Genomic DNA, 23,531 nt, shown 5'->3' with positions numbered 1-23,531 from the left:
AGAAAAAGGAGCCAGGGGGTAGAGGATGTGAGAGAGATTTTTCTGGTTTTGCTAATAAAAAAAAAAAAGCAAGCTGTTTCTATCTTATACGAGCTACAAATAACATTATTGGTAACACTGGGCTAAGAACAACTGGAATGTACTGCCTTCTGCCTGGATGTACAGGAGAATCAAGTATATTTCCAAAGAAATAGAAATGAGTATCAAAGGAAGAAATATTATATGGTTATTTCAGTTTTCTGTTTGGTAGTTCAGCATTCAGCACTACAGCTGACATATTTATGAATGCTTAAATGTCAGTAAATTGTATAAAAACAATATCTCTGCAATTTATGAATCTATAATTCATTTTTTCACTGTCTGCTCTATATTTCATCACTTCATCATTTTCAAGAAAGCAAACGTTCTGAAGACTGAGATTATATCTAGCAAGTGGCTCTATATGAGAAAAGGATTGTTATTGTTGTATCAAATTTACTCCATGATAACAAATTAGTGTCTTCTACTGGTGCTGCATTTGAATGACTTAAACAAACAAACAAAAAAATTCCACAGAAAAGAAATAGAAGAGCACTTTAAAGCAGCAATTATATTTAAAAAATCAGTTGATTTAACCAGGTCAGTAAGTCAGGTGGAAAGAGCAGTAAGAGAACGCATTATTCTATGAGACGTGTTTATCTGGACTTAACAACCCCATTGTTCTTTCTTAGCCCTATTTGAAAATTCATTTTGGTCAATGATGCAGGCTAAAGAACTGAAAATAATAAAAAAAGGGGAAAAATCTGTAGTAATTGGGTTGAAATGCAATTGTGTACTACATATCTTCCCCTAAGCCCACTTTTATTTGCAAAATAACATGAAACCAAAGTGTCCAAGATGACTGTTTCAGGCTGAGGTTTGACATGTAACACTAGTCAACCCAATTTAACTTTTCACTAGAAGAGTGTTGGCAAAAGTGAGAATTTCTTTTTTTCTTGCCTACGGGGTGATTCTTGTTTTATGCACTTCTATTTCCTAGCTTGAGGGGAAGCTTCCAGCACAAACACAAGGTGCATCTCCCTTCCTCATTCAATGGCTTCACATTTCCATGCCATTCAGTGCCATTTTCTTCCCAACAGCTGGTGCTGCCTTCGCATTTTTCTGTTGTCAGGTTGAGTCCCTCCTCCATGGAGAGGGAGGATGCACAGCTTCTTTCCAAGAAGGGACTCAGCCTAAGCTCAACTGATGCAAAGACCCAGATGTTCAAAGGGCAAACTATCTGCAATTGCCTCGCCAATTTGGGGATCTCATTGATGATGTCTCTAAAGGTGTTGAGAGGAATTTTGATCCAAGAGTAACTATTCTACAGAACTAATCTCATTAAGGGTATCCTGCCAAAATGCAGCCCCTTTTGGAGTGCTGCATACTACAGAGGACTGGGAGAATTTGTCTGGGAGGTGTTATGTCTTTATTTTATCATCTTCGAAAGTAGAGCTGTGTAAAATTCATTTTGCTAGACGGAAAAATGCATTAAAACACATGGAAAATATAGGTAAAACACAGTATTACCAGTAAACATTTCCTTTTTACTTGGAATCAAACCCAGCAAAACATATAGATCTGAATTAATGGAGCAGTGCACGGCAGACAAATTACTACAGGTATTATTGCAGAGACTCAAAGTGGCAGTTTTTTCACAATATACTATCAGACTGCATAGACTGTGTAACAGCAGCTTTCTAGTAAAGATAATTTCATTTGTTCTCATCTCATTGGCAGATTCTCAACTAAAACTGTATACCCAGGGTCTAAAAATGCATTGCACTGAAAAGAAAACACATTGATTATAAAAGAAGCTCAACCAAATTCAAACGTGATGTTTGGAAAGACAACAGCTTTGCAATGCTGATATCATTACTTGTACTATACAGGAAACAGTTAGTGACATTTTCATGCACTGGCTTGGGTTTTATCTTCTCCTCCTCCTTGTCCTCTGTCCACCCTCCCACCCCTGGTGTCCCCCCTTGGCTCGTTACACAAAGCAGCTCAACGACATGACGCAATAATGATTGTTTAGCACCCAGCATGCTTTGGGAGACTAGAGCATTGCAAAGGAAAATCACTGAGAGAGAAAAAAAAAAAAAAATTGAAAGGTCCTGGTGGAAAAAGAAATAAAATAAAAAAAAAAGAAACAAGTGCACATAACATCAATGCCACCTCTGAGAAAAATCATCACTACACGAAGATACAGTATACATAATACAGTATAACATGCACTCTCCAATGATAAGCTAGAAGATCCAGAGTAAGTAAAGATTTCATACTTGTGCGGTTTTTTGTGCAAAATTCTGAAAGACCATGACAAAAATCACAGACTGAAAAAAGTTTTGAGATTGCCAGACAAGCTGTGGCATTCAATAACCACTCCAGTGACCAGATCGTTAGCCGCAGCTGGAGTCACATTGAGTGAACTGGTTTAAAGTTTTGAGCTGCTCATCATGATAAAATACGAGGCCATAGAGGCAGTTTGGAGGGAATGAAGAGTGTTGCTTGTGAGGGGCCAGCCACGATGGTGCTCTGCAGGAAGTGCCACACTCCGATATGCTCTGTCATCATTAGCATTTTTATTGCTACATGAAGGAGGCGAAATAATATTAACTTAAAAAGAGATTCTATTTGCAGAAAAACACATGCACTAGTAACTCAATGTGGCCATGTTAAATCTCTTGAGCTTTTTCTCAGAGCAGTGCAAACCACAACACTTAGAAATCTATTTAAAAGAAGCTAAGATTTTTCTTAGGGGGAACGTGTGTTAAAAATAGAGGTAATTTACTCATCAGAGATACTCTGAGTATAACTGAGGAGTGGTATTCACAGCTTTTTTATTTTCTGCTGAATGCCATTGAAAATAGGATTGAGAGCCGTGTTTGGATACCACACAGCAGCCTTATTGTGCTCTTTTACGTGACTGAGAAAAATAAAGCTTCACAAAAACAGGTAGAGTGAGCTGGTAAAAAATTTGAATCTGTGATTGTCATGTGTCTGATCTGATCCAGGAGAGCATGGCTTTACCATTCGCAATCATTTGCACAAAGAAAACAAAGAAAGGGCAAATGATACAGTACTGTACCTCCATGGTCTGAGACTGGTGCATGGCTTTGATTGCATTCTGTGCCATTGCCCTTGTAGAAAATGTGACAAACGCACAGCCTGTGGGAACAAGGGGACAGGGAGCAGGAAAGACAAAAAACAACAAGACAAAAGGGTTGGACGCTTGTTAAACCAACACAGTCTACGAGAACGGCCACAAGACGACACTGTTCTCAGTAGTACATAAAAATAAACAACTTCTCTAGTTTATTTATTGACAGTGCTGACTTGCTAATCTGACCATAGATGAAAGAAAAAAAATTAGGTGGAGATGGGTGACAAGAAGGGTTTTTATTTAATTTTTTGTTTGCTTTGTTTTGTCTTTTCTTTTTTTTTAAAATTTGTTTGTTTGTTCTGTTTTGTTACTGTTTTTGTTCTTTAGCCACAGGGTTTGAAATAAATAAGGCTTTTATGTAGCCTTTGGATTGCATAGTCAAATCTATCCAGACCATGCATTAACAATTGCTTGCTCTGGCTTTTGTGTAGGTAAACTGTGGATAGTGAATAAATGTCGGCATCACTGACAGCTGAACTGAGAATTTAATAAAGGGGTCTATAACATCACAAATTACTGTGATGCACCCAGAAGTATCATACAAATAAGAATGAGAAAAACACCACTGTGCATCCTGTGACTATTTGTGCAAACACTCAGACAAATTCAGTCATGTAGGTGGAATCTCAACATTTAAGAAAATAACATTTTAAAAATAAAAATCCTTATGGTATTTGTTTCTCTGGGTTCTAGGTACAAGTATAATTCTTTGATCCATGAAAGCTACTGCCAGCTTGAACAATTCTGAAGCTATGTGGATGAATAACGGAAAAAATCACTCTTTTTTTTCCCTCTTCAGCCTTTAAAATCACAATGAAAAGCCAGTAGGCTAATGCCTGGGCTATTTTTCCATCCTTTTACTATTGTCAGCCATACCTACACTGGGCATGGTGCAGGTCAACGTTTTCAGTGCATGACTCACTGCCCTTTTGGCTAATAAAAACATTGCCTCCTGAGATTTAAATTTTATTCTTCATGCACCCTTGGGCATCTTAAAGAAAAAGACTGTGAAATTAATGCAGATTCAGGCTGATTTTGTAATAATACCATGGCACACTAAAAGCTTAGCTAAAGCAACACAGACTTATTTCACTTGTGATCTCTAATGACTTTAAAAGTGCATTGATTTTCAGCTCCCTTAGCCTTGCACAGTTTGAACTTAGGTTTCAGAGAATAATTTAGTGTTCCACTCAATTTCCTCAAAACATTATTATTATTACTACTTAAAAGATTTCCAAATGAAGCAGATCTAAGCACTGAGAGGCTAAAGTATATTGTCATTTTAGAGCTAATGCATGAAAGCTACATTCTGGCATCAAAAATACAATATTGTTGCCCCTGTGGCCAATGGGCAAAATAAACTATTTTGCAATCCAGCAAGCAACAGATTGTTTAGGTTATGCAAATCAATTTGAGGCATAGAATACCTTTTCTTTTTAGCTCTGTGTGTACCTGGTAAGATTATCAAGTCAAGACTGTATTCACATTTTAATCAAACAACAGTAAGAGAAAGCAATGCCTGATCATTACCCAAAAGCACTACATCTAGTCATGAAAATAAAGTCAATGCATTTTTGCATCATGCGGTATTTGTTTTCTCTTTAATGTAAAGGCCCTTGTTTCAAAAGAACCTAAACTGGCTTATGTAGCTCTGACTGACAGATGAGCATCATAAAATCAGAGATCAAAATTCTTTTACCCAACCTTCACCACAGCATTGTGACCTTCTGTATTTCTTAGGTAACAAAACAGCTGATGATGTCTCACTACTCTTTAGCCACACTACATAATGCTATACTAGTCTTGTTCAGCAACATATTTCTGTCAAAGAATATGATGTAACAAACCAGCTTTCTGTACAGCAATCTAGACAAAATGTGCAGTAGAAGGGTAAATAATATACAGTACTTCTCCTAGATTCCATATTGCTGCTGTGCACTAAAATTAAAGAGGCCCAAATTTACCATCAGTCTCAAAGTAATCTCACTTAATACCATTTCTGTTATTAGCATTATTCATTTCTTGTCTTGTAAATTCAGTGGGGGATGAGCACAAATAGAGATATACTGGAGGGCAGGCAAGGAGCCCCATGCAGAGCCTTGAATAATATTGTTGATAATGGTCAAGAAACTGCTTCAGTCGCTTTGGTTCTCACTATCCAGGAGTGTGTACTATAGTGACAATTACTGAATGGAGGTTTCAAATGCATGAGAAGCATGTAAAATGTCAACAAAAATCAGTAAGACACAGTTTATGCATTTATCACAATTTCTCCCCAGCAGTTCTGCTGTAAGTAACTTACTGAGAGTTGTTACAATTAGCAGGTCTCAAAAGAAATGTGAATCAGCAGAGAAATAAAGCTGCATTACTCTCAAGATAAAGCAGACTGCCCCTTCCCTCCCCTGAGCTTTCTCTCTTTAACCACAGGCCTCAGCTGTTGGGTACTTTCAGTGCCCAACACCACTGCAAAGCCTTCTTCCTCACTCCTCAGCCCAAAACCATTTGCATGGGTCTCGTTGCCTTTGTCATGGAGCAAAAAGACCTTTGTAGCAGATCTCTGTACCAATTTGAAAGAAACTTGTTCTTTGGGCAAGGGGAATGCCTGATGAATGAGGTTATGCAGCTTGAATACGAGCATTTGGAAGCAGCATTCCACAGAGAGGATGGGGCTGCATTTTAATTAGGGTTTGCCAGCCAGAGGCTACAAGGTTAAGTCCTCTTGTTATCTCCATTCAGCAGGCCATTTCCCACCAATAGACAGTGGCCATTTCCACACTAAATTTCCAATTTACCTCAATAACATGGCAAAAATTCAGTACACAATGTTATTTCTGAATTTTTTGAAAACCCGAACTTTAAGAGGTTGCCATCAAGTGCCCCAATTAAACATTTGTTAATTTAACCATCCAGACATTGCTACCCGTATTCACATTGAAGGGTTATTTTTCAGCTACCAAGTCTGGACACTCACCCACACAACATTTGTATATTTATTGTGTGTGCATGTATATTTTATTGTGCGTGGAATATGAGATCATATCTATTTTATTATGTGTGAACTATGGACTCCTTTCCTTCATGACCAGACTGCCACACTGGATGGGAGCTTAGCCTATGTCATAGGATTTGGTCTATTTAACTCAATCACTTTGCATTTATATTTTAGGTGTTCAGAAAAAGCTGTTCTGAAATGCTTGTATTTGCTGCCATGCTCAATGGCAGGACCTTTATTATCCTCTGTGGGGTACATATGCACTGGAGGAAGATGGGTTTAGTTGGGCACCTAGAATTTAATCAGAAGTAATTCAAGGACACTGGATTTAATTTCTTTATGTTTCTGAAGGGTTGGGAAAAGCCTTTCCAGCACTCTCTCACTCACTGTGTCACACGGGTGCAGGTGGTCTTTTGGGAGCACACTGCCAGCTTCAGGACCGTAAATCACAATTAGAAGAGGACAGGACTAATCAGATTTCATGCCTTGTGGTGCAAGGAAACAAGAAAGATTTCCATGGCCTCTTACCTCACCCTATGAAACATGGCATTGATTGGCATGCCAAGGAACGAGGTCTTCCCAACCCACAGCTACGAGCAAACTATTTCTGTTCTACCCCACCGAGTCCTGATATTCAATCATTCCCTTCTTACTGGAGCTGTGGAATCTCTGGGAGGGAAAATGTGGAGAGGGGGATGTTTCTATAGCTAATGGCTTGAGATAACTTCAGTTTGTACACCCAGCTACCTAGCTACACCAAAAAATAGATAGTTTTGTAAAAACAGCCAGCCTACAAGACACCTCGCACTTATTTATCAGCTCTGGTTTCAAAATGTCAGGAATCACTGACAGAAGGAAAAGGGGAGGGAGAGAGAAGGTCTAAGAATTTTGGCTGCTTCTTCAAGGCTGCCTTCTCACCCCCTAGAGCAGATACATGAGTGACTGGGGAAAGGCTGCTGGAAGTAATTTCCTTCTGCAGGCAGAATTGGAGTAAGGCACCCAGCCCTGGCATGGGAGAAATTTTATCACATCTGCCACGTTGGCTGAGAGAACATCTAAACTCACAGGGAGAACATCTAAACTTACTCCTTACCCCTCTGCCACCACAAGCTGAAAGAGAATTCTGAAAAAGCAGTCTAATGTGATAGGCCTCCTCCTTGATCCTGGTCATCCCAAACCTAGGGCTTGCTGCTGGAGTGACTGAATATTTGAAATATTTAAAAAAGCTCAGCTCTGCCTCATTTCAGCTCCTGCTGCATGTGATTCTTCTCATCTCAGGTTTTTCTAGAAGTCTTGAGAAACATTCAGTCAGGAGTTCTTGCACAGCCTAACACAACATCAACTCCTGACTGAGAAGTGAAGGAGAACATTTTTATCTATGGAAGCTTCAGGTAAGGTTCACACCTACAAAAGAAACCTCCCTTGTGAAACCAAATGGTCTACCAGAGGTTTTAAAGTGAAGCCAAAGGGAGATGCAAAATGCAGAGACATTGTTTGGAAGTCTAAAACCAGGGTTTTGACACAGAAGAAGACCCAAGAGATTTCCAAAGCCACCCAAGCAAGCGCAGTGCTGAGAGTGCTGGTTGCGCAGCTGGTGCTGTAATGGTTGCACCACAGCTTCCCAGTACCCTGTAAACAAGTTTTTCTTCAATTTCTGAAAAGAAACAAAAGTGAAAATCTGCCAAATACTCCTGCAAGGAGTAGTTGGGATCCTCTGAGATGAAAGCTTCTATTTAAAGAAAAGATAAGGCTTGAATAAAAAGCTATGGAAATTGAAGTGTGATAAAAATAAGCTCTAGTTGGGTTAAAATGTTTCTAGCTGAGATTGCAAAGTAGACTTTTCCTTTTCCTTTCCTGTGCTAAGACAGCCCAGTCTGAAGGCAGGAGCATCCTGGAAAACAGCCTTCTAATGAAGACATCACACAAAAATCTGTCTTGGTGGCTAAAACCCATTTAATCTACAAACTAAATTGTACATCAAATTGTTTACTGTAGTGATATCTGGTTGCTAAGTATTACCTAAGACACACAATGACAGGTCTGAGACCAAGTGCAACAATTCGGTCTAAAGAAAATAACTTGAAAAAGCCACAGTGAAGCTCTTCAGTTTATGCATATCAGGCACATAAAGGTAACAAGAGGCACATCCTGTAACTGTGTCTCAGCTCTTCAGCTCTACTGATTTGACTATTGACTGGATGACAGGTTGTAGATTTTAAATTTCCTGAAGTTCATGGTTCCCTCGAAGCATTTCTAATTGGACATTCAATTACCCACCCTGCAAAGCACAGACTTCAGGAGTGGAATTTACACAAAGCCAGAATTAAACGGGTACCAAAGACCATGCTCTCTAACTGTGCCTCGATGATCTTCTTGTTGGAATAAAGCCTCTTGTAAATTATTTCATTTCAGGATTGCCTCTTGGGAGGGATTGCTGCAAAACTGCAGTAATGGAAATCCGAGATGTAGCCACTGGCCAAAGGCCAGCAGAGACATTGGTCACTTGGATGTGTTGCTTCCCTCCCAGCTGCAAAAGAGTTTCAGCAAGGGAAAACAAAATTAAATGTGCCATAATGATTGGAAAAAATGAAAATGTTACCACATTGCAGCAAAAGGCATAAGGCACAGAGGTGCTTCTGAAGAGCTATTGAAAACACAGCACTTCCATGTCCTTGCTTCCCATCACTTACTGATACACTACTCAGAAAGTAACCCCTAATCTAGGGTGTTCCCACAGCTGGCACTTCATGTTACTTCAGCTCAGAAAGGAGCAGTAAATATCCAGAGGAAAGAAAACCCCAGCATAAAAGTCCCTCACCTATCCCTCCCTGCAATTAATTGTGATGCAAATACTAATTTTCTTTGACTAATTCATCCAGAAAACCCTTGAATCTGAAAGTTCTGAATGGATTTTTAAGAAATTGAATTGCCTCACCATGGTGTATCTTGCTATTCCATTTCTAACCTGCTCTTAAAGCAAAGAAAGAATGAAAAAAACAATCCTTGTAATCAATGTCTGCAGAAATGTTCGCTTGTCCCATGTGCCTGGCGATGTTTTGTTAAAAAATCATGCAATTAAGAGCCTAGAAGATGTAGAAAAATGCATTTGGAGCTTTCTCACAATTTTCATGGTATATCCAACTCTCTCTACATGTTATTAGCAGGTTTTTTCAGTGCATGCTATTAACCCAGTTGACTTCTTTCTGATATCTGATATATAAATCTGCACTTAGCAATACAGCAGAATAATTTGTTATGTGGTGCTCCTGTGATAAGGATAAGAGGATTTTTTTTATCATCATTACGGATGGTAATAATTCCTAGAGTGATACAGAGATATTGATCCACTGATCTAAAAAAAAGGATTTTACAAAGGCAGAGGAGCATCACTACCCTTATTTTAAACAACAGGATAACAGAGATGATGAGTGACCAACTCACCTATGGTCAATACAGCACATCAGTGGCACAGCTACAAATCAAACTTGGGGATTTCTGGCTATTTTTGCACACTCCAGCTCTCATTGCCTGGCTGTCTGTGTTGGCATCTGTGGTCATGTAGACATTACACAGTGCTGGGAGTCAGTAGGTCTGAAAGTTTCCTTAAGCCGTTTACAATGAGTGATTTAAAATCTTAATCATCTGAGGCAGTTTCACTTCTACTTTTTCATGATAATGAAGCTTAGCACATGATATCACAATCATGAATTTTTGTGAAGCATATTTAGCTCTTCAGAAAAAGTGCTGGATTAAACACTGCAGGCTGAATCCTTCTCTCTGAATAATGAATATTGTGCAGGAAGTGGCAAGCTTCTTTAGATATCCCATGAACCCTGCTCAAGAGGCAGCCAGCCTCTGTGGCTGTTGGGTCCCTGGGTTCTTTATCTTTACAGCCAACAGGGTATTTTTAGTTTTTAATACCTTTCACAGCTAGGAATTACTCACTGCCAGCCAGCTAATTTCACAGGGACTATCCCAGAGCCTTTGCAAGGCAATGCCCTATGGTTGCTGACTATTCTTGTGGCTGATTGAAATATAGCAAGTTACAGGTATAAACAATGGTTATTTATTTCTTAGGTGCAGGAGTGAGTAACAATGGGGGAAAACATGACTCAGCCAAAAAAAGTAAAACCTCAGTTTCTTTAAAGTACACTGCTGCACCACTGGAGCTCCGTGTCATTACTTTAGCCTCATTTTAGAGCTGAGTTTCAAACAGCTGACAATAGGAATTTGGAGTGGAAAAAGTGACAGTCCATTATGAGTAGTGACAGCAATGGGTGTGACTTTAATATTAAAGTTCTGTCAACCCTTGGTTAGGAGCTACAATAGAAACAATGAGCTCCATCTCTCTCCCCTTCTCCCTTTATCTCAGCACTTATATCACACTCATCACAAAGTGTTACATTTTCCCTTGATGCCACAGGATGGGATTTCTCCTTTCTACTGGAGCCCATGTGGTACAATGCAACCCCAAATCCTGCCTGTGAGTGAAAAGCAGACTGTTACCCTCCCAGTGGTAAAGCTGCAGATGTAGTGTAGATGGGCTAAAATAAAAGTCTACCAAAATCTTTTTAGTCTTTACTGAGGAAAAAAAAAAAACCCCAAACCCAGTCCAAACCAAAACTGTTTTACTGAGTCATGTAACCTGGAGCTATTTCTTGCAACTATCTGCTAGTAATGCAGATTATTTGCCTGAACCCTTTAAGAAAGCTTGAAAACTGGCATAAATACCAAGGAAGATACCGTTCAAGCTTTTTTCATCTGAGATACCACGAGATGTACCTGCCAGGCAATTAAAAAGAGATACTAAACAGAGTTTACTGGACCATATTTCCATCTCACTGCTGTGAGCACTGAACTGAGCTCCTGAAGGCTCTGGCATGGTAGGTCAGGGTTTTCCTCAGACAGTGACTATTTTTCATTCACTCCTCTGTGTCTAGGAAGGAAGCACATCTGGATGGGTGATGAGTAAATAAATAATGTTTGTGGAAAAGGGAATTAACATCTTGGAAATGGTAACATGAATTAAAACTCATTGATTGGAGCTCTTTACAAAGATTCAACAGTGTAAATTCTCCCTCCTGAAGCAGTTTTTCACCTTGTGCTTTTTCAGTCAAGCTCCCTCCTCTGCAGATGTCCCTCAGCACTTTTCATTTCAACTGCAATACCAACCATTTTCACAACACTTTGCCTTCTCTCATGGAGTGGTGGTTTTGTGAAGCTGCTAAAAATCTGCCTGAAAAACTTGGTTGGCGCAGCTGAACCCATTTTGAAGTGTGAACATGGGTGTGTAGAAAGCAATTCGAGTTTAACAAGGCATGAGGCATGAGGGCATGATAGAATATCAGTCGTGATTGTGACCGAAATGAACCCGAGCGGCGCAGAGGATGCAGCTCTGCTGTGCTCGCTGGCATGTGACCTACCTGGACTGAGATCTTCAGCCTCCAGCAGGAGAGAGCAGCACTGTAACTGTACAGCTGTGCTGGCCAGCACACAGCACTGCCCTGCCTGATACATTGGAGACGTGGCTTAGGAATTTCAGCTCCTGATTGTTGTGAGATTGCTGTTCACAGCAGAACAAAACCACTCCACCAACCTCTCTTACTCTGCTGGATTTCATAATTAGCTTTTCTATGCTCCTACTATACTGAGTCTGTTGAATTAAAGCAAGTATGCAGTGGGATTTTTATGGATCCCAGGAAAGATCCATTTCTTTGTTGGGTGACGCTGACAAGTCAATTAAATCTTTTTTTGGGGCTCAAAACATCTGATGCACAGATCTTGTTATTTCAGCAGTTAATTAGCTCCTTTCCCACTTGTGCCTTCCATCATCCCTTCCTTGTGCTGCTCACACAATGAAATCAGTGAAAATCAGAAATACCTATTTTGCCTCAGTGTTGGGTCTAGGAAGATAATGGCAACACTCTATTCCATCAGTAAACATTCCTTATTGAGCTATTGATTTAACCAATTTTAGACATGTGCCCTAATCTTCCTCAAGGCAAAAACCATGATTGTGAGGCTCTACTTGCCTGAAGGGACTGCTGTATCCCAGCCCCAAAAATTTGGGGACCACAAAGCATAAATGCAAGTGCATAATTTTCTTGGGGCTCCCTATTTATTGTAAGAGTGGCTTTGCAACAATTCCTTATTGTTCAGAAGTAGTACAGTACGTGCTTCCAAGCAGTGCCATGATATATAGGAATACCTGCACTTCCTTTGCTAAAATTTATAGATGTTTTATAGAAACTGGAAACCCCCATGCACAAATTGTTGCACAAAATTTTGTGTATCTTATTGTCTATTAGAAACAAATAGATCCAAAGTTAAAGAAAAAAAAATCTAAATCGATACTCATATCTATATGCAAAGTGGTAATAGATATGCATATCTATTACCTTTTTCTGTGCCTTTTGAAAATGTAATAAAATGCATAAACTGTGTACTTTCTATGTATTTGTTTTTCCTATAGATGTGATGTTTTTCACAGCTCCACAATTAAAATTACTTTACTCTCTGTGCCATTAAATGGCTGTGGCAGGTTACAACAGCATAATCCTGCACTGAGGGATGGGACTATCCTTATTTCCTTTTCTACTCAGCAACCCCTGGCACTGATGTTCTGAGAAGGTTCATGCTCTGAGAATAAATTCAAGTCCACATACCATGGAGTTAAGATGCAGTCTGTATCATCAATATACATTTTTCTTTCTTTTCAATAGGTTTTCAGAAGGCCTTTCCCTAAAAGGTACTTTTGCACTCAAAAGGGATCACTGGTTATTGAAATCTGTGCAGCATTTAATTTCCAAGTTCAGGTTGGCCACTTGACCACTCTTGATGGTGATGCTTAACACCTCTGCCCTGGTGTTTGGGTTGTGGTAGAGGCGCAAGATTTAAAAACTCTCTTTACAAACTTTTGTCCAGGCAAAGCTCTCAGGTCCAGGGTAAGCTCTTTGTTTCTCACTTACAGCAGACCTATGTTTTGCATAGAGTTACAGAAAACACAGGAATGGAGGAGATAGTGCTACAACGAGGGCCAGTTCCCATCACCCTTCATGCCCTCAAGCAGTCATTTACAGTCCTGTCCTTTTAGGTGGTTTGTTTTGGCCTTGTGCTACAAAGCAGAAATGGGGTCAGGGGAGCAACTTTGATTTTGTGAGAGCAGAAAACTGAGGGTGTTTTCTCAGGGTGCAAAGGAACCTTTCCAGCTGACAAACAGGGTGATAACATAAGTTAATATGTTGGCACCGAGACCTTTCTGACACTGGAAATAAAAGGTGATAATTTCAGTCACTGTGAAAAGTTCATGTGGATACCTTCATCACGTGGGACGTATTACAGAGTAACCTCTCGCTGCAGACAGCAGCTCTGCCTACCTTGGCTGTGACATAAAGCTCCCAATTAGCACTTAAGGAAAGAGACTTTACAGGCTGCACACTCACCTCGGCTCAGCCCATCTGGTCCCCGAAGGATTCGGCATTCTTCTATCTGGCCGAATGGAGAAAACATCACCCTGATATCATTCTCATTACACTTCTTCGAAACCATTCCTATGAACAATTTTCTGTCTTCCACAGCTAGAAGATAAAAATAATGAATGAGCAAAGGCCATTTCATCTTTTTGCTGTGATCAATGCTTCATTACCACATCAAACCAAGCTCCAGTCATGTGAGTCTGGCTCTGTAACTGAAGACAAGTCCTAAGGCAAACACTTTATACTTACAACCTCCCTTCTCCCTTCCTTCCCCACACCAAATAGCTCATTTTTCTCTCTCTCTCTCCTTCTTTTTAGTGGTGCCTGCTGTTTATATAACATTAATTGGCTGTCTTAGTCACTCTGCATACACCTCCCCTTCACGGCTTCTAAAAGGAAAGTATCCTCCGTTAGAGACACTTTTAAAGATATCTTTGCATAGATTCTAATTCAGATAAATTCCCTCATCCCCCTCATGTGTGAAAGAAATCATGGTGGGGTGAGGGTGAAGAAGGGATTGTGCATGTAATGATACAAGCTAATGAAAAATATTCCTGAGAAATGTTTTGAGAGCAGCTCCTATCTGAGCTTTCAATTTCAGCCAACTTAATGCACGGCACTGGAAAGGCAGATGTGCAATGACTGCTCTGAAAAAAGAATGCATTAAATTTTTCTGCTTTTTTTTCCTTTTTCAGTGCCACAGCCCTCTGCCCTTCAGGAGGACACAAGACATAATTCAGGACATCACCTGAACACCCTCTGATGCGTAATGATGCTGAGTTTGCAAAAAACCACCATGAAAAACGTGCTTTACCTGAATTATTGGTAGAATATTTTCTGCCTGCACTGTCACCAGCACCAGCACAAGCTGGACTGCTGCAGCAGGTTGCACATAGCCCTATTAATCAACCCCAAATTTACAGGTCTAAAGCTGGGGACTCTTGTCAAAAATGAAAGAGGTCATCAAAACTTAATTCACTCTGGAAAAACTTAAAAATGTTCAGGCACCCACTCATCTATATTAAACCAAAAATCTAAGTGCTTATTATACAGTACATACACCAGTGCTTTCTTCTTCTCTGGAAATGGCATGTAAATCCAATTCCCTGTTAATGAGCAGACTGTCAGGGTTTGTGGGGAAGCAAAGAGGGAAGGAAAGCTTTACTCCAGAGAGTCTGCAGTGCACTTACTTATTTCTATTATTGTGCAAATTATTTTTGTAATGAAGTATTTTCATTTCTGGGCTTACAATAAAGAAAAAAATAAAAGAATCCTCCCTTGCTCTCTAACTCTGTCTCCTGTATTAGTATGAGTTTGTCATATGGAAAAAATTGCAGCTGAGGAAGAAGGAACTGCGTCCATTTTTTTCTAGGACTTTATGTCTGTTATACTTCAACATTTTCAGTGCATTTAATAATTTCAAGAATAACAGGAAGAGGTTCATGTTTATTGATCACGAGAAGCGTTTGAAGTAATTTTCTCCTTAAATCGCTGACTTAAAAAAGTATTTGTAGCTTTTATATAAGCAAGCACCAAACCCATGCATTTTTCAGAGCCCAAAACAGAGACCAGCCCCTGCAATCCCAGCTTCTCACTCTACAAGCTTGCAAGAAAATTGGTGTGAATTTAACACCCAGGGGAAGATGTTTTCTTCAGCAGAGATTCCTCAAGACTGAACATTTTCATTCACACTTTATATTGAGGTTCCACACGCAGCTGAACCCTCCAGAAAGGGTTAAGAAATGATGAATGCATGGCATGAGCCAGTTATATACAGATCAGGAGCTGAATATGTGTGATTGCAAATAAGACCTGCAAGTTGGAATTTTTATATATATATATATATATGTATATGTCTTATTATGAAGCTTTACATCTGATTCATAATATATAGCTGACCTTGATGCTGCTAAATATTATTTTAAGGGTGGGAAAGCTGAATTGCCTTGCTCACAGCTACAAAAGGAGTGCAGGCAGACACTTCTGCTGGTGGAAAGATGCCTATAACCTGGCTGCAGACAATTCTTATATTACCCTGAGCAATTTCTTTGAGGAAGTTCCCTGGCAGCCTGTCCCCTCGACAACAGCCACAGATTATGGCCATAGTGCAGGAAAGATTTTGAGACAAGGGGCCCAGCTGGGCTGCCAGGCCTGGATTCTCCACACCACAGACTGAGGTCAGGCTGGGTGAAGCCTTGGTGCCAAGCACATTTCCAAGCATTCCCTTCTGCTCAGTGTTATGAACCTCTTACTTTGTGTCTCTGTGTCAGCTAGTAGCAACCAGTTTAAATTTGATCTTAGGCTTGAAATAGTGTGCAGGTCTACCTTAAGGGCGGCTAGGCTCCAACTCTGTTTTAAAAATAGCTGCTGGCTAAGTTGGACAAATGCCTGCCACAGCATCCCAAAGGAGGTCCCTTGGGTCCTGCTTCAGTGCCAGGACAAAGCCTCAAACCAAAGAGATTCACGTGGAGACTCAAAAAAAATGAGATGTGAACAGAAGGCTTTGTTTTAATTTTCCAAAGAGTAGCAGGCGACAAACTCCCCATCGGCCTCCTTCGGTTTTGGTAGTAAACCTATAAATATGCCATTTAACTAACATGATTTGCAGATTTGCAGCTTGAGGGTGATTTTATAGTAAATTAAACATCCAGCTCCTGTGTACTGTACATCTTAAAAATGCAGATTTCATGAACAATGCTCAGAGTACAGAAAACATATTGATATGATGACGTGCTCTGCATTCGGTGCCATTAGCCAGTGCTGATCAGTGTTGAAGCTTAAGAAAATTGCTATTCTTTTTCTGGCTAGAGGCCCAGCATAAAAAACATTTAAAGTGACAATTGTCAAGAACAAAATGACATGTTTTCACTCCATCTGATAGAACATCTGATATTATTAGGCTGAAAGAGTTTTTCCCACGCAGAGAAAGGAATACTTTTCCACCTCAATAAGACTGATTTTCAGGAGTTATTTCTGCATTTTTGGTCAGCCACTTCTTTCTTTCTAAAATGAATTCTTACCAGCCACACAGGCAAGGTGTGAGAATCAGACAACAGAGTGCAAGCAGTGTGGGTCAAATGCTTTTAGAGGTGAGCAAACTTCCCTCTGGATCTGCCCAGCCTGTGGATTTTCCTGTATGTTCTGGATTTCTCCCACAGACTGTAAAATGAGGATTTAACACACCTCACCCAGCAGAGCACTGAGGCTGGGACAGGTGCTCCTGCTTAGGGAAAGGATGGCAGCCTAAACCCACCTAGCCTAACTTCAGAAACCTACAGGTTTGGTCTCAGCTCAACTGGTTGTTGGCAATGCCAAGAGATCAGCTCCTTCAAAGAGTGACAGGTCTCACCTCTCCCAGCAAGGTGGCAAGGTGCATGACAAGGCATTTCTCCCTGTGTCATGGGAGTCTCTCCCCTGCTACTGAGAGTAGATTACAGATTGTTTTTTCACACTGACAGTAGACTGACAGATGCTGTTACCTTCCAGCCAACTCCCAGATCCTGGGCATCATGACAACATGTAGATGTCCTGAGCTCCAGCTGCAGGGACATCAGGAATGAATGAGCTCTGAGGGGCTGGACAAAGCTTGAGAGCTGCCAGTGCTTTGGGCAATGAGAGCAGGCAAAGCAAAAGGCTGGGGAAGGATAACAGTGTGCAAGGGCCAGCACATGTACACATATCTCAAAAGCATTTCACTGCTGCTTGATAACTCTCTCTCCCACCCCTGGGGTAGGTTTCAACAATTCAAAATCCAGAACAATCAAAACTTTTTTAGCCTACGTTTGACATCATTATTTCTGAACCTTGCTTATGGGCCTAGTTGAACTTTCTGACTATTTTACACCACTCTGGGAGAATGAAGGAGATGCAACTGTTTGGAAGCAGCAGATAGGATGGGGTGGCTGAATGCCTCTCCTTGATGGACAGAAGCAGCCAGAAGGTCACTGTAAACAAGGCCTGAAGTTCTATTTATAGGAAGAAACGTGTGAAACCACACAGTTTCTTGATTAACACATTATGGGGTTCACCTTTAATCCATCCCATCACATTACAAATGCAGGCTGGCTGTGCTGCCAGGGCAGTTCAAGTGACACATCCAGTGCTAAGCCTGCTGGATTTGGGCTGGGGTTTGCCAGAATGCAGGAGCATCGCATGAAGAGGAACAGACACCTGTTTTCAAATGAGCAGAGTTGCTCTTTTAACCCCATCAAGGCTAGCACTGCCATCACTAGCACACGTGCCTGGGCATTGTGTTTGAACCCACAACTCTGCCTCAGCCATCAAAGGTTATCTGAGATGGAATCTGTCTCTGCTGGGAGGGGAACTTTTCAAACTGAGCTTCCTGTCTTCTGACAGCACTACATCCATCTTGCAGAATAACATCCTGAAGGGTCTAATTTTTTAGCTTTACTCAATTTGCTTCAGTAATGAGCATTTCTTGCAGGCTGTATTAGATTGCTTGTGCTAACCCAGGAGGATAAAGGAGTAGAGATTATTTTCTGAATGCTACAAAAGAATTAAACCCTGCAATAATTGTGGGAAATCTCCCTGAAGATTCAACACAACTTTTATTTTCACTCCTCTAAACCCCCAAAATTCTGACAGATCAAAATGATAACCCTTTATTGTACATTTCTCTGGAGTCCAGTCAGATAAAGAGTGCATTTTCTCCCCAGAAGATGCCTTCTCTTTTGAGCAACTAGATAAATAGTTAATTATGTATAAATGGTGTGGAGGTTTTGGGGTTTTTTTGGTTTGGTTTTGGTTTTTTACTCCCATATAGAAGGGAAAAGGTGAAATCAGACTTTTTATCCCTAGCTGTAAGCCTGTGAAAACCCCTTGCATACAATCTGTCAAAGTCACACCTGAATCCGGAGCTGCCTGCATTAATTATCAACTTTTCTATGTGTTAGTGCTAACATATGGCATCTAATTACTACCTCCAATTCGGCAAAGTTGTGCCACTTAGAATTTCAAAATTATTTTTTATATTTTCCACTAATGAAATCAATAAAAATAAATTGTAAGATTAGTCAGCTACCCTCCTCCCTACTTTATTTTTTTAAATGGAGAATTTTGTCATTTTCCCTGAAGCAGTGATGCTTTGATCCATTTAAGAGCATACTGTCTGCAGGATATGTGCCTGAAAGTATTGACTGTGCTCAAATCCAGATCCAAGACATTTAAGCATTTGCAAATTGTAGGATGTTAATGGCCACAGACAACTTAGAGCCAAGCAGGTGTTTGTAAATTTTTCACCATTAGACTGGAGGAACCCCCTTTGTTTGAAAAAGAGAAAATGTCCTTAAAAGGATAAATACTGTGAGTGATGAATCTAGTAATGGTGGAGCCTTCAAAGTTGAAAACATCCTTCTTTGGCAGAAAATCCTTAACCAAAATTTTCTAGACAGATTAAAACAACCTGCACAAAGGTGATCAGACCGGGACACACTACAAGCTTCATCATCTGCAAATCTTCAAGAGATGTTATGTTTTCCAACAGTAAGAAGCTTTTCAGAATCCCTCTGGGTACACAAATTAATTAAATCTGAGGGCAAGTCTTGCCCCATCAACTCTAGGTGCTAAAAGCTTGGTGGAAGAGATCAAGGTTTACTTCATCTGCATGAGCAGAGAAATGACTCAGACACATTGTAGGCAGGGAATGAGCCACTGGAATGGGCTGCCCAGAGGAGCTGTGGATGCCCCAGCCCTGGAAGTGTTCGTGGCCATGTTGGATGGGGCTCTGGGCAGCCTGGTCCAGGTGCGCTGGAGGTGTCCCTTCCATGCCCATCTCCCAGCTTCCATGAGGTGAGCTTGGCCTCTGGTGTCAAGGGACAGATTCCTCAGGTGACCCAGACATCTAAGGGCAGGAACAGTGATGGAAAAGGAGGAGCATTTCATCCTGGGAGGCGCTGGCTTGGATGCTCATTCAAAGCTTTTTCACAAGAGCCTCAATATGGGGAGGGGGCATTTAATCACACAGCAAATTCTGTTCTTTGAATACCTCTGTAAATTGAATGAGAGGACCTGTCCTTCCTCCCTATGGAACTTGAACAGGTCTATCAATGCTTCACAAACATGTACAAGCTCAGAAGAATTGTAGTGTGTTCAACTTGTCCTTTCCACAAGAAATTTTTGACCAAGAAAATTTCTTAAACTGAGAAACACCACTTTACCCATAAAATCCACTGGGATCCTCCCATGACTCAGAAATCAGAGACTTGAGTATTCCTCAAAAGCTCAACCAGCACGGATCATGAAAACCAAGATGCCTTGGCTTGTCTTTTTTCTTTTCCCCTTTGAACTTACCCATGTGGTTGAAGAGGTACAGTTTACAGTTTGCTGTTGGCATGGATAATGTACCTCCTCAGATGGATAGCCTGGAGCATATGGGAAACATGTGCCAAACAAACCTCCACATCCCCCACGCTGTTGTTTTTCCTCTTTCTTGATCTCCAAGCTGCTGGCAAACTGTTACCCACTCCATGAATCCCATGCCTACACCCTGCCTTTCTGAGGAGCTGTACCATTATTACCATCATTGTGGTATTAGTTTGCCTTCTGTTTCTCCAGTTGATTAAAAAAAGAAGTAGTTCACCACCCCTTGAACATGCCTATCAAAAGTTCCCACACCCTTCAGGAATCTAAATTTAAAAAGGTGTTTAATTTGACAGTTGGAACCCCTGAACTGACAATTTGTTTTTTCCCCAGAAATACAAAGAAAGGCAAGGGAAAAAAAAAGGTGAAAAACTCAAACCCTAGTACTTTTTATGCTTGGAATAGATGCCAGAAAATAAGAGAGTATTCCCACAGTGCAAACAGGAGTTTCATGCAGATAACCCTAGACTAACAGCAGCAGCCAGGAGCCAACCTACCCTGCTTTCCAAGCAGGCACTACTTGCAGAGAAGGATAGAATTTGCACAATTCCCCACAGTGTTTTTCCAATATGTTCAATCTCCTTTAGAAAGCAACACTTCAGGCAACGAACAAGTAACTTGCTGGGAGTCAATTTTGGCCCATTGCCTCTTATTTTTCTAATTTGCCAAGGAAATTGAGGTGAAATTTGTCTTTGAAAGAAGAACCCATGGAGGCCATAGTTAGTTCAGGCCAGCGTTCCTGTGCCTAAGGGATAATTGTGCCCACTGCTAGCAGTAAATACTAGGGACTGGCGTCTGGATTCCAACAGCAACGTTCTCCTTGACTACAGTGGGGCCTGAAAACTTCAGTCCTTCTGCCCTTCGAGACGTCTTGGCCTCTATTCTGAGCATTCAAAGACAGCAAGAAATCACTGTTAAAAATCTTTGGGGAAATGTTTTTCACTCAGAGGGTGGCTGGGCACTGGAACAGGCTCCCCAGAGCAGAGGTCACAGCACCAGACTGACAGAGGTCAAGGAGCATTTCAACAATGCTCTTAAGCACCTGGTGGGATTTTTGGGATTGTCCTATGGAGGGCCAGGAATTACTTTGAGAATTCTCATGGATGGATATCTATCCTTTCCAACTCAGAATATTCAATGATTCTATGATTCCAACCTGAGAGAGAGAACACCCCTCCCATCCAAATGGGTGATGGTTCATATTTCCTGTGCTCTCGGCCACTTTTGTTTGGAAAGTTGTCATAATGGGAAACCTAGCATAATGTGAAGTTTTAATTTCCTTCCAAACTTCATAATCCTTGGAGAAGCCTGAAAAAGGGATGCACTACAATTAGCAAAAAAAGAAGCCTTAAAAAAGCCTTGCGGAGAGATTTAGAGCCCAATCATAATTTACATTTGCAGGTATGTAGATCTCTAAGTGCACGGCTTCTGCCCTGATTACTAATTAATGAGGTGCAAAGATGCCTGTTGGAGGAACCAGCTCTGATTATGTGGGCCTTAAGGGAAAATGAAGCTCTTGCAATCTAAGAAGGCAGATGATATCTTTAACATATATTTTAGAAAATTACAGGAACAAATCAAGGGGCAAAATATACACGTATATATTTTTAAAGAATCACACGCTGCTAAGTTGCACTACCATTCGATTATCTTATTTCCCTGAATATATAAACCTGGCATGTTTAATAGATTTACCTTGCCATCTATTTTGCATGTCATATACATCCACTTAGGCAGTACCCTAGTATTCCAAATGGATATTACTGTCTTTATAGCATTCATTTTTCAATCGTTTTGAGGAATAAGCATACAGAGAGCTCCAAAGTGGGCTTCCCAGCTCATAATGAAGCATATGATTAAAACCTAAATTTGGCTCAGATTCAGAATGGCATCATTGTGTAAAAAGGTACTTTTGGCAAATGTTTAAGGCTGATCATATACTTACATAATTTGTTAAAACAGGTATGCCTTTTTGTTTCTTTTATTTTAAATTTTCAGCATCAATATTTTATCTCCATCTTATCAATATCAGGTGCTCCCACAATACCTCACTGTTAGGAGAACCCAAGGGAAGGATGTATGCAGTGAGGTAGGTCATGACATACAGCAGGTACAAGGAAGACCCTTTTCTGAGGACATTTCCTTCCTTCTTTAAAGCAGAAGATAAAAGGGAGCTCAGAGCAGCTCAACACCTTCCCAGCATGTCAGGTGTAGGGAAACTGCCTATTATTTTCACCACAAAAGGAGTAAAGCAAAAACTGTACAATGTTGTGCTTTAGTTTAGAGAAAGACACAATTAAGTAAAAATAAATTGAACACATACCATTTGACTTTTCACTATCTGCAGGTTTCATCTGAATAGGATGATGCATCTAAAAACAAAAATGAAAGAGAGTAAGGCAGGTTGGATAGTCATAAAAAACCAAGAGTGATGTTTTTAAAATTAATGAAGGGTTAAAAAGAGACACAATTTAATATTAAACATGTTGAAATGATATCAATTCAGAAAAACACTGTATTATAGACTTATAAGAAAAAATAAAATGGTAAAGGAATGCTTTATAATGAGGAAGTTTAAAAAAAAAAAGATCATTGGGCCCATAGGACTCATATAAATCTTTAATTTGCTGTATCTAGTTTCAGAAGACCTCTAAAGTTACAGCCCTCATTAGTTTATGGCATGCTTGGTTTCTGTTTTACCAACTTTTTTTTTTCCTTGAGCTCAACCACTGCCAAAACCAAGATGTAATTTTCAAGTAATTTAGGAACTAGCAAGCATTTCAAATGTACTCAGAGGAGTTGAGTTTGACAAATGAACTTTGCTTGTAATTAAAAAAACTGTGCTCATTCTTTTAGGACTGAAGAAGAAGAGATCTTGATTCCTAAAATAGTTTCCTATAATTGTTTGGTATCTCATATTTTTGTTTTAGAGTCCATTACACATTCATTCATAAAGCTTCCACAACACATAACAATTCTGGCTTCCATAAAAATTCCAAATCCTTTTTTCTTTTCAACCTCTTTCTCCATTCATGTCCCTCTTACTGCAAAGGAAACCAAATCCTGTATGCAGGATTCTGTGCTGAACATTCCACTTTGGCACACTTGGGCTGCTGTGTCCTCAGCTTTCCCTACTAAATGACACTGCTCCCACACTGAATTGTTGATAGCTCCAATAAAATTTCCACAAATGCTGTTTTTGTTCTTTCAGGGATAATAACACCACGGCAGTTCAGCTCCCTCACGATCAGAGTTTTCCGCAGGACATTGGTGATAGCCAGCCCTTGTGGCCACTGTGGTGTGTTCAGGGAAATTTTATTACAGCTTCTCAAAGGCCTCCAGAACTGACTTCACATTGAGATTCAATGTGAGAGATGTTAAGGCTTGCAAAAAACCCCCCCATTTTTATTTTCTTTCTTGGACTCTGCACAGTTACTGGGATTTGACTGCACAAACCTTCCAGCAGCAGCAGGGCCACTGCCTTTTCTCTCCTCAGCAATTC

At 40.3% G+C, this 23,531-nt stretch overlaps 1 protein-coding gene across 8 annotated transcripts in view; it reads right to left on the bottom strand.

The window, feature by feature from the left end:
- CELF2 (CUGBP Elav-like family member 2) overlaps positions 1-23,531 on the bottom strand; it is a 550,656-nt gene that overhangs the window by 57,026 nt on the left and 470,099 nt on the right. For all 8 annotated transcript variants that reach the window (XM_054287543.1, XM_054287539.1, XM_054287537.1 and 5 more), the window contains 3 exons: positions 22,353-22,401; positions 13,619-13,753; positions 3,110-3,189 (listed from right to left, as the gene is read on the bottom strand). In XM_054287543.1, the coding sequence (XP_054143518.1) occupies positions 3,110-3,189; positions 13,619-13,753; positions 22,353-22,401 (264 nt within the window). The remainder of the gene's footprint in view (positions 1-3,109; positions 3,190-13,618; positions 13,754-22,352; positions 22,402-23,531) is intronic.

Source organism: Melozone crissalis, unplaced genomic scaffold (genome assembly GCF_028551555.1).
Source record: "Melozone crissalis strain CALT ecotype California unplaced genomic scaffold, PUWL_Pcris_2 ptg000059l_1, whole genome shotgun sequence".
Classification (NCBI taxonomy): Eukaryota; Metazoa; Chordata; class Aves; order Passeriformes; family Passerellidae; genus Melozone; species Melozone crissalis.
Note: the sequence above shows the minus strand (reverse complement) of the source record. Positions and strands in the feature narration are given on the sequence as shown.